Source organism: Zootermopsis nevadensis, unplaced genomic scaffold (genome assembly GCF_977971745.1).
Source record: "Zootermopsis nevadensis isolate Lab colony 2312 unplaced genomic scaffold, Znev_1.0 Znev_ptg000021l, whole genome shotgun sequence".
NCBI lineage: Eukaryota > Metazoa > Arthropoda > Insecta > Blattodea > Termopsidae > Zootermopsis > Zootermopsis nevadensis.
The window spans coordinates 12,923,647-12,944,143 of record NW_028259153.1 but is presented as its reverse complement, the minus strand read 5'-3'; the positions used below and the strand labels follow the sequence as shown (position 1 = coordinate 12,944,143).

Genomic DNA, 20,497 nt, shown 5'->3' with positions numbered 1-20,497 from the left:
GACAATTGATATGAAATTGCGTTTACACGATATTACCTCAAAATCTGCGCTCAGTTACAGCAGTAAAATATGGAGTGTTCTGCTATGGGTCTTAAGGAAAAATCACGCAGGTTTTTCGTTCACGAGCCGTGAGCGAACGAGTAAACAAACACGTCAACCCGCAATTGTCGACTTTACATATGACGAACAGAGTGCGCATTATTTACTAACGGGAAATACGACAGTTTCTTACAAATTCATCTTCTGGAACTCAGGACAGTTTTCGGGTTTGTGGCCGCAGTTAATCAGATCCTTACCCAGAAACAGAATTTGCCTTAGCGCCATTCTTCCCTAGTGCTTACTATCCGAACAGAAAATATGTTTGCCGGGATTCGAAGAAAGAAACAATTTTTCTCTCGCCCATGGAGGCCCCTAAAAAATCATCTTTAAAATTAATCAAGTATAATAAAAACCTGACATTTTTAAGTAAAGGCAAATGAAATTGCCGTTTTTTCTTCGTGCCTCTTCTCATTTCCTTCTTATGGAGAACACATTTAATATTAATTGTTGACTTTTAACAGGAAGAATAGAATTATAACATAGAGTGATTCTCTGTATTATTTTAAAATTGTTGTCATAGTTTTCATTGGCATTGTATTTAATTAGTATGTACTGCCGTCAACAATTAAGTCTGAACAGAACTGAGCTGTGAATCGCTTGTAGAAGAAGTGCGTCTTAGACAGAATCCTTTTGTGCTATTGAAGAATACTGCCTTACACTCTCTGAATTTTGTTATTAATTCGATTGTTTATTGCTGGTGGACATTTAGTTCCCTTCCCGTGAACGAAGAGATAGGTAAAGACTTTTTCTCATTTTATTATTATTATTATTTATCAACATATTTACATGTGTTTGTTAACACTTATGAACACTTGCAAGAAAATTAAGCTACTTTCTTTCTTTCTTTCTTTTTTTCTTTCTTTCTTTCTTTCTAACACAATTTAAAATAATGTTAGACTGACTTTTGTTATTTATGGCAAAAATTGATTGCAATTTAATATTCCAGTAAACAATTAGAAATTTGAATGTTTTAAACAACAAGGCATGTTTAGTAGCCGAAAATCTTGATGAAACAGTTGGAACCCTTAAGAGTCTGGTGGTAAGTATGTGTACCACCTGCTTTCACGATTAATAACCCTTCATCGTGTATTTGTGGGTTTCGTATGATTCTCAGGGTAAACAGCGATCATTTTCTTAAACGGCATTAACTGATTGATCTTTCTATTGGTGAAGTGTAGTGTTTTCCTTGCGGTACGGACTGAATTCTTAGATAATATTTAGACGATCTTCGGCTTCAGATGGTTAATAAACGGGGGCACATATTGAGAAAAATAATTCGAAATCTTTACATTTCTTGATACATCAACTTTGTTAAAGCTTCTTTGCCAATTGTGAATTTGTTTTATAAAAGCAGTAGAATTGCCTCAATAAAGCACTCCATGTTTTTTACTGAAGAAACAATAATTGTTACGTCATAGTTTTGGCCAACATTGTTATATTTTATTGGTATTTATTGACGTCAACAATCGCCTTTAGTTACTGTGGAAACAAATGGGCTGGGAATCGCTTGTGGAAAAAGTGCGTCGTACACAAGATACTTTTGTGCAATTGAAAACGTTTGAAATTAATCCAATATACACATTCCATACGAATTATTAAGACATTTCGTTATTATCTGTTGTTCTTGAGATGTAATCTGTGGATACATTTTTAAAAAAAAGATACAACTATGGCCATCAGATATCAATATTCTTATTTATTCCGACTCCTCATAAGTCATTTTGTTTTCACAGCTTCTTGTCGTTTCTTGGCTCTACAACCCGGTTGTAGGTTTTCGTCGCCTCCTTTTCGGAGGTTTCTTGGCCTTGAAGTGTGCATTTATGTCAGACAAAGACTCAATCATCAGTTTCGTTTCTTCGGCAGTCCACATCTTCTTTGTTCTCTTTGCGTCCTCCGCGTCCTGCATTTCTGCTCTCGCGAGAGTGAATGAAAATTCAGCTGTATTGAACTTCGTAGAGCAGCTCAATTTAGAGTTTAGAGTGGTCACGGACTCTATCGCTGTATGGTTTACACACAACGATAGATAGCCGCCCTCAGATCTCTTCTCCCTCTTTTCTTTGTTTAGACTTTAGACTAAGGAAAATACCTGCTCTCGCGACCTTTTACACGCAGGTACCTGACTGATCCCTAACTGTATTCTATTAACTCTCGCCGTGTAAACGTAGCATAAGGTTCCCCGCGTGTTGATTAGATTGTACTTTTATTTATTGATTAGATTGTACTTGTATTTATTTTATTGTTTTATGATTTAAGATTCTTTCATCGCACTTTTTACTGCCACATTACAATGAAAACACGATGGACAAACCGTACCTTCTATTTTAATTTAGTTAGTGTATATTCACGGTGGTCTAGCGGTTAGAACGCTGGCCTTGTAATCCTGGGGTCACGGGTTCGATTCCCGGCGGTGCCCGAATTTATAACTTGTGTTGGGCAAGGCCGTGGTCTAGGCAACACGGAGATTTCCTCCGGGGGCTTCCCCGGTTTCTCCGTGGCATCCCAACAATTACTCCATTCACACACAGAAGAAGGCAATGGCAAACCACTTCTGGATCATCTGCCAAGAACGTATATGAACAGGTCCCAGTCCGAGAAAAGGATGGAAGGATCCTGTTCATATGGACACTAAAATAAAAATAAATATTCTATTTGATCAACATATATGAGAATTTTGGGGAGGGTGTCCGCGGTACCAGAAATGATGTGAAACGCAAGTATAAATAAAACATAGTTCGTTCTGTATGAGTGTACATATCTCGGTCATCAAGATCGATCGGCCAGGCTCAAGGTGCAGCAGTCGTTGCGTCGACTCATGCCGTCAGTGTTGCGTAGTCAATGTCTGTAGCAGCTGTTAAGTATCTTGTGTGTGCGACCTCGGGTTATGGCCCAAACTGTGAAACCCAGCAGAAACAGCAGTGACTTCTAACGCGTGCGTAAAAGGATAATACAAACTTGAGAACGAGAGCTTTCGCCGCTGAGCACAAATCTATAAAGTACGTACTTTTATTTTAAAGTTTCGTCTAATACTGGAGCGAGCAACATGACATTTCATTGAGCAGAGTCCTTGTCGGAAAGCTGCCAGTCCGTCAATTTATGAAGGATTTTCCTGCTTCTTATGAGACCGGAAAATTCTTTATCGTGTTCACAAGAGCCCGGCCACAGGATCATATCCTGCCATATGCATTATCATACTTTGAGACACATTCCGTAGTTTACACACACAGAGATGTTACAAAAGTTACGAAATGTACGCATAGCGTAACAATTATGGCTCTTTTTTTTCGCCTTCGACTTTTGCGAAAGGTGCCAAGGACGTCAGAGTTGTCTGACGTTAACGAACAGTTCCTGCGCTTCTGCCAGCAGCTCCAAAGGTCTGGTACTTTTCTCACACGGAAGTACACGCTTTCCAGAAATATATTTTCTTAGTATATTTAATAACATTACAAGACATGGATAACAGTTGAATCATCGACTGCAAAGAAGACCGAATTTAATTATCTTATTTACCGTATCATAATTCGAACGGCTTGGTGTAATAATGTAAAAGATAAAATTTAATTCACTATAAGACAGTGGGTTGCTAATTATCTGGTGTATTATCGACATTGCTAGCTTTCCCGACCGGATTGAACTACAATGAGTAGCGTAATCCTGTCAGGAAAGCTAGCAATGGCTGGGGGTTCGTCGTGCTGACCACACGTCACTCTGTATCTGGTTGGATGATCGTTCACCTCTGCTTAGGCATGTGAACGTGACGCCATCAGTCAAGTTAGTCGGCTTTGGCTCTCAGAGGGCTGTTACGCCACGGATTTATTATCGACAAATATATTTCTCTCTATAACGAATTGAGTAAAGAAATATGTGTTCGCTTAGGTGAAGTGTTCGTCAAAATTGTCCGAGCGAAGTAAAAATTGAAATGGCCCGACAGTTTTAACCAATATAGAAATAAATCAAAATTGGTTTATCAGTTCCCGAATTGTTTCTATCACAAGATTTTTTGCTAACTGGTAATTTGAGCCGAGGGGCAAGTACTCAAGAGAAAGTAAGTTAAATATGTTGGAAACCGCGTGATGCGATGCACTTCAATACAACGCTATTTGCTAAATGTTGTTGCCACTGAACTCGTTAATAATTAAACATGCTTAAGTTTTACACGTGTCATCTTATACACCAAACAAAGCCGTTACATCTGTGCTCACGTCTGCGTTCCATAGCTGTTTGCCAGCAAACTTAGAAGTAAGTATGTGTATCAGCATATTTACTTCGAAACAAGCAAGTCATCGTGACAGCTAGATAATCTGTGTACTAAAGAATTATATCCGCGCTATACATTGTGAAGTAACCTACGTGTTCTTCACTATAATAAATGTGAACAGCTGACAAACACCAAGATTTACTAACAATAGATACAGAGTGTCACAAAATGACGCACTGAGATAGTATGCGTAGAAACTGATTAAATTTATAAGCGAATGATACTTTTTTAGTTCCCGGGGAACACCCTGCCACTCAAAAACCTCCACAAAAACCAGCCACAATGATTTAGAGCTGCCGAACTTGGTGACCATTAAAATCCACCCTCGCATAACAGAGAACACCGTTCAACCATAATGAAGATACTAAAGTATGTCTACACTAGTGCGAAATCTGGCGGCATCTTGTTGAAACCAGTCTGTTCTCATTGCTAAGGATATTCTGACACTTGATAACGCAATCTATTAACCGTTCATGGATGCAGCGGCAACAGTAGCCTTGGCTGAGTTACCTCCGGCCCGAAATTTTGGCGCTCAACTTAACGCAACAATCCAAAGGAAGTGAGCCCCATCTGGAAACATCCGGCATTCACAAAATTTCTTTAGCTAGGCCTGGCGCTCAGCTTGCTAAGTAATTTCCAATAGTGTAACACCGCCGCTACTCTTTCGTCATATGACTGACTGACTGAGCTGTGTTGTGCGAGTAAACAACAATAATCACTATATATTTTTCATACAGTACTGATTGACAGCCGTATTTCTTGCAATAAACTTTAAATGTTTTCTGAGATTTCTGTTAATGCCTGCGCGTTTGTATTGACAAAAATCTGGTTCCTAGGAAAACATACGCTTTGCACGTTTATCATATAAATGTCGTTTCTTCAAACTGCCACGTCAGCAAAGAGTGTCTTGGGTGTACCAGAAAACTCTGACATCAATGTAATACCCGTCGGAAGAATAAAATGCTTCGATAAGGAACTTCATGGCCATTCGTGTACAAGGCCGTCTTGGAAGTTTTTTGCTCACAACATAAATTTCCTGCAAACATTGCAAACAAAGTCCTTAAGAGTTTAATGCTATTACGTAAAGCTATCCACCTACAAGCCATGTGCGTAGGATAGTTCCCCAGCCGCGCTCTACCCCAGGGGCGTCAATTCTATTGAGTTCCGTAGTAAAGGAGCTATAACAATTTTAGTGTTAAAAGATAGAAAAACCACCCTATAAATTATTTTTGTCAGCTCTTTAAATTTGTTTTCATTTCCACGAATAAAAACTATATTTAGCCAGTGTAACTTGTGAAGAATCCTTTAACTCGGCGTTCTTTATTTCGGTTTCAGGAGCGTTCTCAACTCTGCGGAGTGCCTAAAAATGTTCGCTCCGTCAGCCCGCACACCTGAAACCACTAGAGATTGGACAAACCGAGTTTGATAAAATTTTACAATGGAAATTTTTAGGAAACATTACAATTGTAATTCTATATAAATCTGTTATGCCAATTTACCTTAAAATATTATTACATACAAGTTCATTTCCAATTCTTGTGAAAATAACTTCGTAGCTTTCAGAATTTTAAAAATCATTACTTTTTTCCATACTCTGATTAAGCCAAGGTGATGGAATCGTTCGTATGTAGATAACGACACCGCAGTGCTCAAGTAGGTGTCGTGACATTCGCAGCTGGCATTCAGGGCTCAGGCAGCACGCACCAACAGCCACTTCAGTGCTCTTATGTCCGACGAATTCGTCTTTCATTATTCTTGCCGGAAAATACACTGTTTCATTTTTTACAGAATTAACTGCAGAAAATAACAAATGGCTGAATCTGTAACGGTTACTGTGGCTCAGGGTGGTCTGAGAGGAAAGAAAGTAACAACCAGGACTGGAATAACGTACTACAGTTTCCAGGGTATCCCGTATTGCAAACCTCCTGTGGGACCTCTCAGATTTAAGGTAAAATAGTTTATTTTTAAGTTCCTAGTATTTAAAACCTTCTCTCTTCACATTTTTCTCAACAAAGTTCTGTAACTTCGCGTGCTTTCGCGACTTAAAATTGCAAAAAATTCTGTCTTCTTGTATATAACAACTCAAGAACGACTGAACGGACCTTAATTGAGTTTAATATCAAGACGTTTTGCTAGAATCTGTCGATACATTTATATTTTGGTTAGAATCGGGCAGTGACTGGCCTAACGGGCACGTTATGTGAAGAACAACGCGTTTCAGCGCGTGAATGACCGGACGGGGTTCTCCCAGGACACTGTCCTAATTAAGACAAACAACTTTAATTATGGTATCTAAGGTAATTATTGTAACCATGGTTACCTGGGAAATGCCCGGCCACCGAGACAAGTCTGATCACTCGCGCCGTTCAAAACGGTCAATGGTCAAATGTCAAAGAAATGTTACGTTATGCTTTAATTTTCTAACTTCTTTCTTACTTCCGGTGTATTTATTGATACCAATAGGAGTGGTGTCTAACGGTCCGATGTTCATAGGGACTTTCAAGGAACATAAATGTCAGTACTTCATCTGAAGACAGACAACCGTAAACATTCGGTTCGCAGGAGAGAACCTTGATCCATGATCTAGTTTTCTGAGAGTCGTATTAAGTCATCATGTACTACAAGTGATACAGCTGCTGTGCGAGTCTACATGTGCCAAATGTTTTAAGCAGAGTGAATTCTTAATGCCTTCGAATTTTTTTAAGCAATCTGCTGATCTCTTGTGATGGCCTACTTTCAAAAGTTTGGTTTGGAAACATGCTATGTATTAGTTGCTGGTCTGACTGCATACAGCCTTTGTAAAAACATTCAAATGGTGAACAGCTGAAAGTATGGAATAAGGCATAGGATGAGGGAATTGAAATAAAGACGGCGACAAAGTCATCTGACAAGAAAAGCAAAGAAGATGGGCTAATCAGTTCGAACACCAAATATAGAACGAAATAAAGACAGACGCTTTCAAGTAAGGCTGTATAACGTAGTTGTGCGGGACTGCATAACATAACAAAATATGAAGGCATTGAACATTCATCTTGCATTTTAACACGGGACTAATTTAAAACATTCAAAAGTTGCATAAAATGATGTAAACGTAGGTGTATCCCGTCCTATAACAATCTCGCCACAACCGGCTATGGGAGAATAATCAGTTAACGATATCAAAGAAAGTCACATGACATACGTATTTCCACGTTCCATACAAATTAGCAAAACCTTTGCTGGCCTCTAATTTGCCGTGGCAATAGCAATTCTGAGGAGGCACAAAACTGATAAGTGGTAGCTTAATGCGCCGAAATAGACTTCATTATCGTGTACTTATGTAGCAAGACAAGCATGAGTGCATACTACAATGATAGGACCTCTGAAGGTCAAAGTCTATTCCTCAACTATCGATGAACTTGATGTACATAACATGAAGAACAATGTCAACTAAAAGAAAAGTTGTCAGTGGAACCACGGTTCCGGAGAATTTGACGTAAATACGTCTATACGGAAAGGAAGTTTATATATTGACATTATTCTAAATATTTCCTTTATACATGCTTTACAATTGAGATAAGTTTGATTAAGACATTGCTTAATCAACTTGAATTAGTTACGCTTAAGATGGGTCTGTGGTAGATGAATGTAATGTAAAGTAATGTAAGGTAAGGTAATGTAATGTAAGGTAAGGTAAGGTAAGGTAATGTAATGTAAGGTAAGGTAAGGTAAGGTAAGGTAATGTAATGTAATGTAAAGTAAGGTAAGGTAAGGTAAGGTAATATAATGTAATGTAAGGTAAGGTAAGGTAAGGTAAGGTAAGTTAAGGGAATGTAATGTAATGTCTCTTTAATGCTATGTCTACACTCGTGCGCTTTCGTTTTCAACTTTCAATTCAACTTACGCTTCAACATTCAATTCAACTTTCGTTTAGGGCATGCCTTTGTTGAATGTGCCCCTAGCTGTCCACACTATGCTGCCATTTGTCAGGCAATTCTTCTGAACAGGAGAGAGGAACATGGCAGACGAAACTTTACTTATGGGCATAAGTGCAGCATATTTAGTTATCGCAGGTGAAAGAAAGAGAAAAGAGCAACGGCGGCGACGCATATGGATGAAGGATTATTTAAAGAAACGGAATTTTGGAATTCTGAAGGATTTGGAAGTCGATGAAGAGGTTCTATTTAGAAACTTTACACGAATGTCCAGAGCAAACTTCAACACGCTTTTGGAAATAGTCGCGCCGAAAATCGCAAAAAAGAACACTCACTTCAGAGAAGCGATACCTGTTGCGATCAAGTTAGCTATAACGCTGAGATTTTTAGCTACCGGTGATTCGTTTGCATCCTTAATGTATTTATTTAAAGTTTCCAAGCAATTCGTTTCAGCAATGCTTCGTTACTTTCCTTAGGTGTTATCGACTCTGTAATGAACAGCAGAGACTTATGGGCAAACCACGTGGAGGAGTAGTTATCTTCAGCGCCCGAACCACTTTTTCTTTTAAACACTTAAAGTATGAACGCAAACATTTTATTTTGTTTTTCACACTCTTCACGTCGATGTTTAACTTGCTGCTCATCTCAGTCAAAGCATCGCTACGTTTTGTTTTATTAGTGTAGTCTCGATGGTTGTGGTCCCATAACAGTTGAAACGACCTGTAAATGTCGATAAACAACAAAGTTTCTTCTTCAGAAGACGCCATCTTGAGAATGAGACGCACGGCGTGTTGAACCAAAACCCACTCAGGCTGGGAACACGTGCAATGAGGCATGCGCTGCTAAAACTGCTGCCGTTCAACTCTCTTCAGGCATGCGTAGACGCATGCGTTACGTGCGCTATTGCTAGCGCTATAACGCATGCCATTGACGAACGTAAAAGCGCACGAGTGTAGACATAGCTTAACGACGTCAACTAAAGAGGCAGACCGAGACTGAGATGGAAACAGGTCTAGAAAGACGTCACACAGAAAGAGGAAAGAACATGGAAGTAATGGAGGAGGTGTGGGAAGACAAAGATAGATGGAAAGGCTTAGATGTCAGAAGACACAAAATTGGAGACATTTTAGGAAGAAGAATCCCAACTCAGCACCTAGGGTGTGATATTACTTTGTTCCGGGTCTACTGTTCATTTTCGCATCCAAAATATCAGGAAAGCAAGATATGTTACACCGTCACGTTGGATGCATTGAGAATCTATATTTAGAGAGCGTGGGGACCTGTCTTTATTGCTGGCGTAGACACCTCGTCAGTCGGGAATGGTGTAATCTATGGTGGTCAGGAAGATCTGACGACACACAAACATGGAAGAAACAGTTACTGCAGTTACAGTGAGTGTCGCACAGGGAGATCTGAGAGGAACGGAAGTGACGACTAAACTGGGAACAACTTACAACACTTTTAAAGGTATTCCGTACGCCAAGCCGCCTTTGGGATCCCTCAGATTCCGGGTAAGTGAGTACAAGAAAGGCTATGAAGGTCAGCAGAACGCTGACACATCACCCCGTTACGTAATTTTTCTTTCGAATAATCCACCTTGGCCTCGTTTCATCCTATAAGCCAGGTGATCGTTGTTCTCTGTTTAAAATTCATACATCAATGTTATAGACACTAATTGCCAGGTTATTGTGAAACTCGACATGTGCATTACGCCATTGGAGAATTTCTAGTTCTGTTAAGACGACGCCCTTGAAATCGTGAGTTAAGTTGTGTTGGATGGCTGGACATAACAGAGAATGCTCTGATTCTAAACCCCATTTTCTTGAGAATAAAAATAGTTAAATACAATACTTACTGCTATTTAGACACTGCATAATTGGATACGTACCTGTAAGCAAAAATAAAATTTCATTACGTTTGTTTACTTTACATTTAATAATGGACGAGTTAATAATATAAGCTCGTTCATTGTTGCTTACATTCCGTATTATAATGCATGTTATTATTTGATATCCCATGGTGTTGCCTCTTTATACACACCAAAGAATTGATTTTTCTTGATTAACGTATATGCGCGTAAAGGGAAATATTACTTGTAGGACCGAAACGAAGGATAATGTTAAAATGTATATTAAAGAAACAGAATGTGAGGATGTGGATGTGCCTGAGAACTGGGTCCAATGATGGGCTCTTGTGATCACAATAACAAACCACTGGGCAATTTACTCAACAGCAGAGCGACTGTTAGTTTCTATCGAAGAATTCTGCTCCATGGAGTTAGCAGTTTAATTGTAATAAAAAGTTGTCAGTGGAACCACGGTTCCGGAGAATTTGACGTAAATACGTCTATACGGAAAGGAAGTTTATATATTGGCTTTATTCTAAATATTTCCTTTATACATGCTTTACAATTGAGTAAAGTTTGACTAAGACATTGCTTATTTAACTTGAATTAGTAAGGCTTCAGATGGGTCTGTGGTAGATGAATGTAATGTAAAGTAAGGTAAGGTAATGTAAGGTAACTATGTAGGTAACCATTGTTGTTTATTTGTTGATAAACAGATGACGTTTCCAAGGTAACATAACAATGAAGTTTGACGTTTCCCAGGTAACATAACAATGAAGTTACACTTTTTCGTTACATTTTTGCCGAATGACACTGACCCTAAAATATAGACGTATTTACGTCAAAACATCTGAATTCGTCTTTAGGAACACTAAAATGTATTATGCCAGTGGTAAGTGTTGAAAAATTCCGTTGCTTAGATGCGTTTGGTTCAGCGGCCGATCGTGAGTCTGAGCAGTGGCGGTGCTGCGCAAGGGGGAAGAATCAGAATAGGTTTTCACCACATAACAATGTAAATAAATGAAAAGTACATCTTGAGAGAACCCATACGTGCTCGACGATGTTTTAACTATTTGTAAGTCCGGAAGAGGGCGGCCATGATTTTTTACATCCATTTTTTTACTCAAATACAATTTAGAAAAAGTAATTTGCCGTAACTATGATACACTTCCTTTGCTCATTATCATCATCAGAACAAAAAATAGTCATCAAATAGAATTATTGAACACTGATTAACAATAACCACGAAACAGTTTGTGATATAGAAACCAGTCTAAAACACGTGGTACCGGGCAATCGTGTTTACTATAAGCCGGCTGCGAGGAATGCAGCTCCGATACGCGCTGTACCAATGAACTGCCCCTCACTCCACCTCGCACCGCGCTGTCAACTTGTGACAAGCAGGCGGGCCTACGAAGCAGTGTGCGGTTATACAACGGAAATGACACCGGGTACTATGTCCCAGTTAGAAATAATAAACATGCTGGGACATGCTGCCTCCATCTTCAGAATTAGTCCACTATTCCTCTGATACGTCGTTATTCACCCACAAGTCCACAAGGTGCAAAACCCATATTTTAATCTGAACTAACCCTGAAAATGGAGGCAGCATATTCTTCAGTAAAGTTAGCAAGTCTACACACCCAAAGGATTACACGGTTCCATAACTTAGAAGACCGTTTTTGGAACTCACACCGCTGTGAGAGCATGAAACCTTACAAGAAATGGAATCGCTATGTAGGCCGACACCAACCATGGAGGAGGAAGTGGGATACAGCGAACTGAAATCCTAGTCCAGTGAGCCGATGTTCGCCATACAAATGATAACCAATACACAATATCAATAATAAATATAATCAACAGAATGTTGCTTCAGTTAACAATTACAAATTATATTGACATAAACTGTTGATACTGCGACTTCGACAATGCATGAATCAGCAACAAATGACTGGCTAAATTTCTGAAATAAAACAGTACTACCACCGTCCTCATAATGATGGTTTAACCAACTCATAAGCATAATTTGCAATTATATTTTCCTTCCACCTCAGAAATTACGAATACCCGGTTTACGATTTTTATACGTTCTGCCATTCCTAATGTCTTCGTTTTGGACTTAATCTTCAATCTTTTTTATTATGTTCTAAACAAATCTAAAAACCTTAAAAAATCACTTCGTTTCGAAAATTGGATCTTCCATGTCTTCACGTAAAAAGGAAGATACACCTGTTCTGTTGGATCTGGCAGACCCACAGATAAGGAATGGGTCGGTCTATCGTATCAGAATGCATGCATCACGGCAATGTGACACAAGGGAGGTTAATACTGTTTCAGGACGTCATTAGATTTACTCAATGACTATTGACATAGACCAAAGTGTTAACAAAATAACCCATTAAATTTAAAATTTCGAAATAATCTGATGGATTACATTACTGTTTTAAGGCACCGCATCCTGCTGATTCATGGGAAGGAATTCGCGACGCCCTCACCGAGGGCTCCGTCGCCCCACAGATAGACGACGTCGTGGCTGATGCATACTTAGGGGAGGAAGACTGTCTGTACCTCAATGTTTATACTCCTAAGGTAAGAGTGACATGAAATTCAGCATCCAGTTGCTGCTTTCGACATTCTTCTGGTTCTTGGATCATTAAAAGCTTATATATGAATCGGAACTGGGTTAATATTTCAGATGTCTTGGCTACGGAATCCACTGCCTTCTGAGGAAGAAGCAGGGATTTTTCTTTGTAGGGACATTTAGACCAGATGTAGGGTCCACACAGCCTTCTAAGCAATTAGAATCTGGTGCACAGGGGATAAAACTTATGGAACACCAAACTAACCACTCTTGGTACAGAATACGTAGAGCTTTACCTCCTGTCTGTCTTCATATCGTGGTCTTTATGTACAAGACAACTTTATCAATACTCTGAATGTTTGCAAGACATTAATGAAAATTTTTATATAATTTTTGCACTATTTCCTAAGCAGCCTAATCCTTAAATTAACGAGTTATCAAAATAACCCATGACCTCTCAAATGCTCTAAACAACAATTTATTTCCTAATCTAACTATGTATGAAACGAAGACACTCCTCAACTTATAGCAAGTTAAGTTTTTTCAAAAATGTGTTTCTATAGATACCTTATTAACAACACTGTATGCTCTTATTATTACTATCAAATTACATTATAATAATTTAACTTACAATTTGATGTATGCAGTATATTGGGCTATCACTATCAATACCCCTGCAAAAATTGAAACCTGGACAAACAAGCTACAGTCAGTTACCAGGTCAACTATTAAAGCAATTAGTTTATTATGGTGGGTATAAGATTTACTGTCACAATTATTAAAACATTTGTTGTTTCTCATTGCAGCTTCCTTCAAATTCTGGAGATGACCTAAAGGCGGTGATGGTTTGGATCCATGGTGGTGGCTTTTATATGGGGTCAGGAAACACGCAAATCCATGGGCCAGACTATCTAGTAGCTGGGGATGTCGTTCTAGTCACTTTCAATTACAGACTGGGAGCACTAGGTAAATGTTATGTACGTCTCGGGTGAGAGAGAGAATGAACTCAAAGGCGATGTATTTAATTTAGCATTACACAGTAGAGAAAAAGTCCGATATAAAATGCTTAAAATACAAATACTCTAACATATTCAATATAACACCTGCCTATTTTTAAGTACTTTGTGTGTACAAGGCTATATTTCTTCAGATTCATATGCAGCTCCATTATAACCCTGTCCAAGCACATTTTGATTTCTGTTGAGTATCTGAAGATATATCAAATTTGGGAGCAGAGTAAAATTGATCATCTTAATCAACATGGATTAATCTTTATATATATATATGTGTGTGTGTGTGTGTGTGTGTGTGTGTATCTTGTGGGCTGTTGCACCATGTAGACTAGTAGAAAATTACAATTGTTTCAAAGGTGGTTGCTGCCTCCATCAACAGGGTGATTCAGGGATCACACTGATGATGGAGCTTTACTTATAAAGTCAAAGAAATACAAGTATGAAAGTCCAGCATTCCTTCATGGAATCAATAAATATTTTTGTCTCTACAGAGCTAAATTCCAGACATGATTTAATAAAATCTTTAAAGAAAGAAAAAGTCTATACATAGTTTAAGAATGCTGATAAAGAATTTAAATCAGTTAAAAATTGAAAAACTTGTAAACTAAAAAGTAATAATATGAGGAATAACTGCCATATTTCATTGCTGGATTCAGTTACAGTCAGTATGTATATTAGGCCCATTTGTTTTATGTTTACACCAATTATCAACTTCCTATGTCTCGTATACTTGTCTGGGAATTTCATGTCAGCAAGAAATACATACCGTCCGGCAACAGCCATCCTTCACCATTTTCCTGTTGTGTTAACTTAGCTTCACCCTTTAAAATTCTACATTAAAATGGTTACATTTTCACTGAAACCTAGAATATACGTATGTTCAAATATCCTCCCACCTTCTGAATGGTCTTTGGATTATGGGTTAAGAATGAGTCATATGAACTGCATCATCAAAATCAATACACATGACTCCTTTAGTAATAAAATGTGAAAAGATCACCTTAATGAACAATTAATAATACTCTGAATATCCATGAAGGGTTTCTCAGTACGGAAGATTCTGAAACCTCGAGTAACAATGGCCTGAAGGACCAGGTGATGGCTCTGCGCTGGGTTCAGCAAAACATTGCGCAGTTTGGGGGTGATCCTGGCAACGTCACCATCTTCGGTGTCAGTGCTGGAGGAGGCAGTGTGCATTTCCACCTGCTCTCTCCCATGTCTGCAGGTACATGTAATGGCTATGAACTGTCAAGAGACTAAACTTGGTTTTCTTTTCTCATCATAACACACTTGTAGGATAAAGCTTGCCATTCCTAGCATCACGTACAAGTAAAAATTTTTCATTGTTACATAGGTGGTGGAACCAGATAACTAAGTAACTTTGCTCTGGTTTCTTTACCTTCCCTCTTTTTGATAATACATTCAAAGTCACTGTGGCAATTTAGAAGGCGGTGAGTTAGCAAATTTTGTAGCAATTTTGTAGTTAATGGGCCATCCTATTTATAGATACTTTGTCAACATCTTATGGCCAAATGGCAGTAAATGGGTGCAACATAACCTCATTTCCAAAAATGTCAGTAAGTTTTACACAGTTAAGAAGGGTATAATACTTCTACTTTGTTAAAAATTACAAAATAATTAAACATTTAATTGGCTTCTTTTGCTCAAGATGGATGATTTCTCCATGTTTCTGCTATCATAGTGAAATTATGTAAACTATAGCTACCTTTTAGTAAGAAACAGTCTCTTAAATTACTTTATGTCATGAAGGTACTAGTAAACAAATACTGGAGTGAGCATACTCAAAACACTGTACACTCTGCCAGCCTTGTTCACAGTTAATGCACTTCTCTTACAGGACTGTTTCATCGAGCTATCGCCATGAGTGGCGTGGTCCTAAACCCATGGGCTCTGATTGAGGAGCCACGTGACAGGGCATTCCGACTGGGTGCAGCACTGGGCTCTAAGGCTACAAACAGCAAGGAACTGGTGGAATTTCTACGGACAGTACCAGCACAGCAATTAGTAGAAGACATTGTCAAGGCTCAGACTCCTGAGGTTAGGTTTTCTCCTTAGGAGACAGGTGAATTCAGGCTTTCAGTGCTAACATTTATCATCTTTCTGGGTGATGACACCAAGTAGAAGACTATATTTTTGATGTTAGAATTCCTTAATATCTCCAGCTTCTAGGAGAACAGATTATCCAGTGGCTCCTCCCAATACTTGAATTATAGCCAACTGCTAGGCTTGCACCATGAGTAAGTACTGGCAGTGGCCACTGTGTAGTTATGCTACCTTTATGATGGAGTCAGTAATGATACTCAAAATGTTGGTAAGACAGCCAACATCTACATGGTTTCATCACCCTGAAACAGGATCCACAAAATATGGAGAAATAGTCTGATCCCTTTACATGGAATGTAGAACAGATCTGTTCATTTATAATTTTGCTATCAAAATTTAGAATCTTAATTTACACAAAGTCTTCTTAGCCTCCCACAGTATTCAGTTCTTACGCATGCTTTGCATGAAGTGCACAGGGAAAACATATATTATGGGATGGTCATGTCTATCTGCCGTCCAGTCTATTCTACTCCAGGACCACTGTACAGATTGGGATGAAATTTGATATAAAGGTTGTGCTATTCTACAAGACCTCAAAATCGTACTTTTGAATATCTTACAAGGGGTGATGATAAAATGATGGATGAGGAAAGTCGTGAGGTAGACAATGAGGTGCTGCGATCTGGTGGCCGAAGAAAGTGGCGGATTTAATACTTCTAAATGCACATTGTAAAGAATGTATAAAGATATGTGTATTCTGGTAAAGAATACACTTTCCAAGCTTGTTCCATTATTATGCGTCACTTCAGGACAGGGGTTCTTAATCTTTCAAGGTCACAGGCTGCTGGTTTATAAATGAAAGCAATTAACAGTAACATCACGGGGGCATATTAAAAGAGCTAGCAACTTTCTACTGTAAACATGTTCATATTTAAGTTACCAATTTTCTGTAATATATAGCTAGTCAATAGTGAGATATTTAACAATGCTACTGTTTCATTAATCTTAAAATAATGCAAACTGATAATTATCACATAACACCCACTCATTGCCGTATCCTAATGTATTTAATATTTTATTTAAATTTCCAGGAAAAAGCCAGTCAACTCCTGTTCTTTGCCCCTACTCTTGAAACAGGGGCTCAACAAGGAGAAGAGGTGTTTCTAACAGGAAAACCACTTGACCTGATGCAAGAGGGAAGATTCCACAAAGTTCCTTTCATGTCTGGCATCACTTCCCAAGAAGGAATGCTTATCATGCGAGGTAGGCCCATAGGAACAATAAGAATTTTGTAGGATTAGTAAGTTTCATAACATAATTGTTCTAAAATTAAATTACTTAAACAACATAAATTTTCTGAACATCAAACCCCAATGTGAAAGGTGACTAGAAAACAGATAATTGATGTTTCAGTACTCATCACCTTCTTTCAAGCAATGTCAATATGATTTACTAATCATTTTTCTTTTCAGCTGTGTTTAAAAACCCAACATTGTTAAATGAACTTAACAACAACTATGAATACTTTGTTCCTTCAACAATGAAACTTAAGCAGAAAAGTGCTAAGTCTCAAGAAATTGCTCGTAAAATAAAACATTTCTACTTTGGAGACAAACCTGTTTCAAGAGAAACATTGCAGCCGTTGTTTGACGTAAGAAATATTAAAATATACCTATAGCCTATACTGTATGCAAGTGTGTATGTGTGCACGTGCATTCATTTGTAACTGTGGCACAGGCCTCACAGATAAAAGTTTTTATCACTGATTACTTGAACAGTGCTTAATAAAAGTCTAATTACGTGGTAAATACAATTTTTCATTATCATATTATCATTTTCAGCTCTTCAGTGACATTTATTTCATCACTGGAATTAAGAAGAGCATTGAGCTGCAATTGCAACATTCTGACACACCGATATATTTTTACGAATTTTCATTTGATGAAAAGTTGGGAATGATTGAAAAGTATCTAGGTGATTCTACTATAGCAGGTATAAACTTCATTACATTAGTCATTTGCTAATTTTTTATACACAGACTGAAAGAAATAATGTTAACTTACATAGTGAAATGTAGTTGTAAAGAAAGTGAATTTTAGTCTCTTTCATCTTGTGACATTACTCTAATTCAATACGAAATTCCTCTCAAGCTATCGACTCATTTAGAGTATAACTCATACTGCGTTTCAAGCAACTGAAGTTCTGTGTGACTTTTAAGGAACAAACAAATATAATTATCACAATGACATTTTGATTTCAACTAAATTCATTCCAAGATTAGTAAGAAAGATACATTAAAACTTATCCTGCAACTTCAATTTTGGTGCATAAAAGTCATTTATAATCCCTGTTTTATGCAAAACCTAATTAAATAAATTTCTCAGAAGTGTTTTATTTTACAGAACATTAATGATTATAAAAATGCACCGTGAAGACCCACAGTTTAATTTGTCATGGTGAAAATCTGGCAGAATACAAGCAAAAAATAATTTCTAACTTTGCAGTGTACAAACACCAGATTTATTTTACGATAAATAGCCATAAAATTAACTGTGTGGTACGTATGCAAAGCGCACTTCTGGAACATACATGCCAAGCCTATAAGCCTACATTAATATAATTTCATTGTAATCTTTAGGTGTGTGTCACGGCGCTGAAGTAGCGTACTTGTTCAAAGCATTTTATGTCAATGACGACAAGCTCGATCCAAACACTGACTACATGAAGACTGTCGCTAGAATGGTAAAGATGTGGACCAACTTTGCTAAAACTGGGTAACTATTGCAAATGTTAAAAATAAGTTCTTTGCAAAAGAAGCAATATTCCTAACAAGTAATCAGATTAAATATAAAACATTTTGTGCTTCCATTTCACCAGTTATCGGTGGTTACATCGCCTTTTTATATGGAAAATACCCAACTTGAATCTGAAATGTGACAGGTCATACTTTTTATAAGTATTACTCTCCAGATGTTAATCAGAATTATAGTAGCCGTTATTTATTAGTGTCATTAAAATGTTGCTGAGGAGAAAAGGGAGTGCTTCAAAATCTGTGTCATTCTTTTCAACAATGATCATTCTTAGAGTAAACAAAGCGTCACTGAGCAGTTGCCTGGACTTCAATCATTACACATTTTCAGGAACCCAACTCCCAAGATCGATCCTTTGCTGGGAGTAACCTGGACTCCAGTCACAAAGGGTGAACTTAATTATCTGAACATTGACAAGGAACTTACTATGCAAAAGGACATTGCTAAGGATCGTGTGGCCTTTTGGGAAGAGCTTCAATCATTTCTGTGATAAATGTAAATATTTCAGTACTAAAACAAATTAAAAAGCTTTAAGTAAATATATAAGCTATTATATGTACAAACACATAAGATGTAAATACATTTATACCACACAAATTATAATCTGCTTCATATCTGTATATTAGTTATGATAAATTGTTTTCATATAAATAATATAAGGAGAGATTACACCAACTTAATTGTACGTAGTATAAAGTTAATGTATAAGTAGTGATTCCCAAACCTTACTGCCTGCAAAATCCTTCCAATTTCAAAATATGGCAATGACATTCCAAAATAATCAACAACGTAAGTGTAAAAAAGTGGTCGGTGGTGCAAAATAAAATAAAGACAATACTAATTCATACTTATGGCATTTTGGAGGTTATATTAAAGACTTTTCATGTTATAAATGCACTGAATTGCAGGTATAGTAAGCCAGGTAGATTAGTATGTTGGTACACTCCTTTTATAGCAGAGAGAAAAAATTTTAAAATGCTAGTTCCATTACTGTCACCAAAGAATAATTTCAGAAAAGAAAGAACTTATACATGTGCTAAAGTTTTTACTGCATGAAACAGCAACTCACAGAGTTTTTTCCCCCACCTTTCTCCATCCCACTGCACTTTTACCTGAGCTCACTTTGTTGCTTGCTCGATGTCCGTCTGGTATTCAAATACCCGGAAATGAATACAAAGTAGGATTTCAGATTCTCACAGCAATAAGTATGAATACGGCTGTCTTCTGCGTAATACTGTGTAGTCTGGTAGAAGGTTACCAGTGTTTCAGAGGCGCTTGTTACCTCCATCATCTGTTGATAGCCCTGATGATGGAGGCAGCAGGGCCTTCTGAAACACATGTAAACTTGTGTCATACTACACGGCAATGAAACCCAGAAAACAGCCATATTCCAAGTGAGAAAAGTCCTATGTATTCTAGAACAGGGGTTCTCACCCTTTTTTGCTGGCATACCACTAATTCTAATTTAACACACTAAATGTAAAACTAACCAAATGCGTTCAGGGAAAACTTATTTATGTTAAAAATATCTTTTGATTTTCTTACTTAGTTCGCGTACCACAGGTTGAGAAACGGTGTTATAGAGGAAAGTCCTGATAAATGATGGGGCAATGTCACCTAGAAAATTATATGTTCACTGCAGGTGAATCACGTATTACCGTCGTCGCTTATAGTTAAATTTATTTTCAAGAAATACAAGTCTTTCTACTATCTTGACTGTATTATTTCTTCTTTTGTCCTTCCTGTATATATTGTGGATCCTGGCTATGCATGGCATTGTAACATCTCAAGTTAATCTTCAGCAGGCCGGTGTATGGTAGGAATCATAAGGTTTTCTGATCTTCTGAAGTTTCCTATTCATCTTTTTGCGTTCGACAGTGTTCGTAAGTCACATATTGTAATAAAAAGTATAATT

General features: G+C 37.7%; 2 protein-coding genes across 10 annotated transcripts in view; one reads left to right on the top strand and one right to left on the bottom strand.

Moving 5' to 3' along the window:
* CngB (Cyclic nucleotide-gated ion channel subunit B) overlaps positions 1-20,497 on the bottom strand; it is a 150,267-nt gene that overhangs the window by 85,055 nt on the left and 44,715 nt on the right. The window lies entirely within an intron of this gene.
* Positions 689-19,262, top strand: LOC110826497 (esterase E4). 5 transcript variants are annotated; one of them, XM_022057226.2, is made up of 11 exons: positions 689-834; positions 6,143-6,302; positions 12,563-12,703; positions 13,502-13,661; positions 14,748-14,933; positions 15,567-15,766; positions 16,864-17,035; positions 17,245-17,423; positions 17,614-17,764; positions 18,411-18,546; positions 18,913-19,262. In XM_022057226.2, exons 2-11 carry the CDS (start codon positions 6,165-6,167, stop codon positions 19,070-19,072), a joined length of 1,623 nt encoding a protein of 540 aa, XP_021912918.1. In that variant the 5' UTR covers positions 689-834; positions 6,143-6,164; the 3' UTR covers positions 19,073-19,262. The 5 variants fall into 5 exon arrangements, with proteins under 5 accessions (XP_021912918.1, XP_021912901.1, XP_021912909.1 ...); XM_022057209.2 differs by lacking the exon at positions 689-834 and adding an exon at positions 2,909-3,092; XM_022057217.2 differs by lacking the exon at positions 689-834 and having other exon boundaries at positions 6,010-6,302.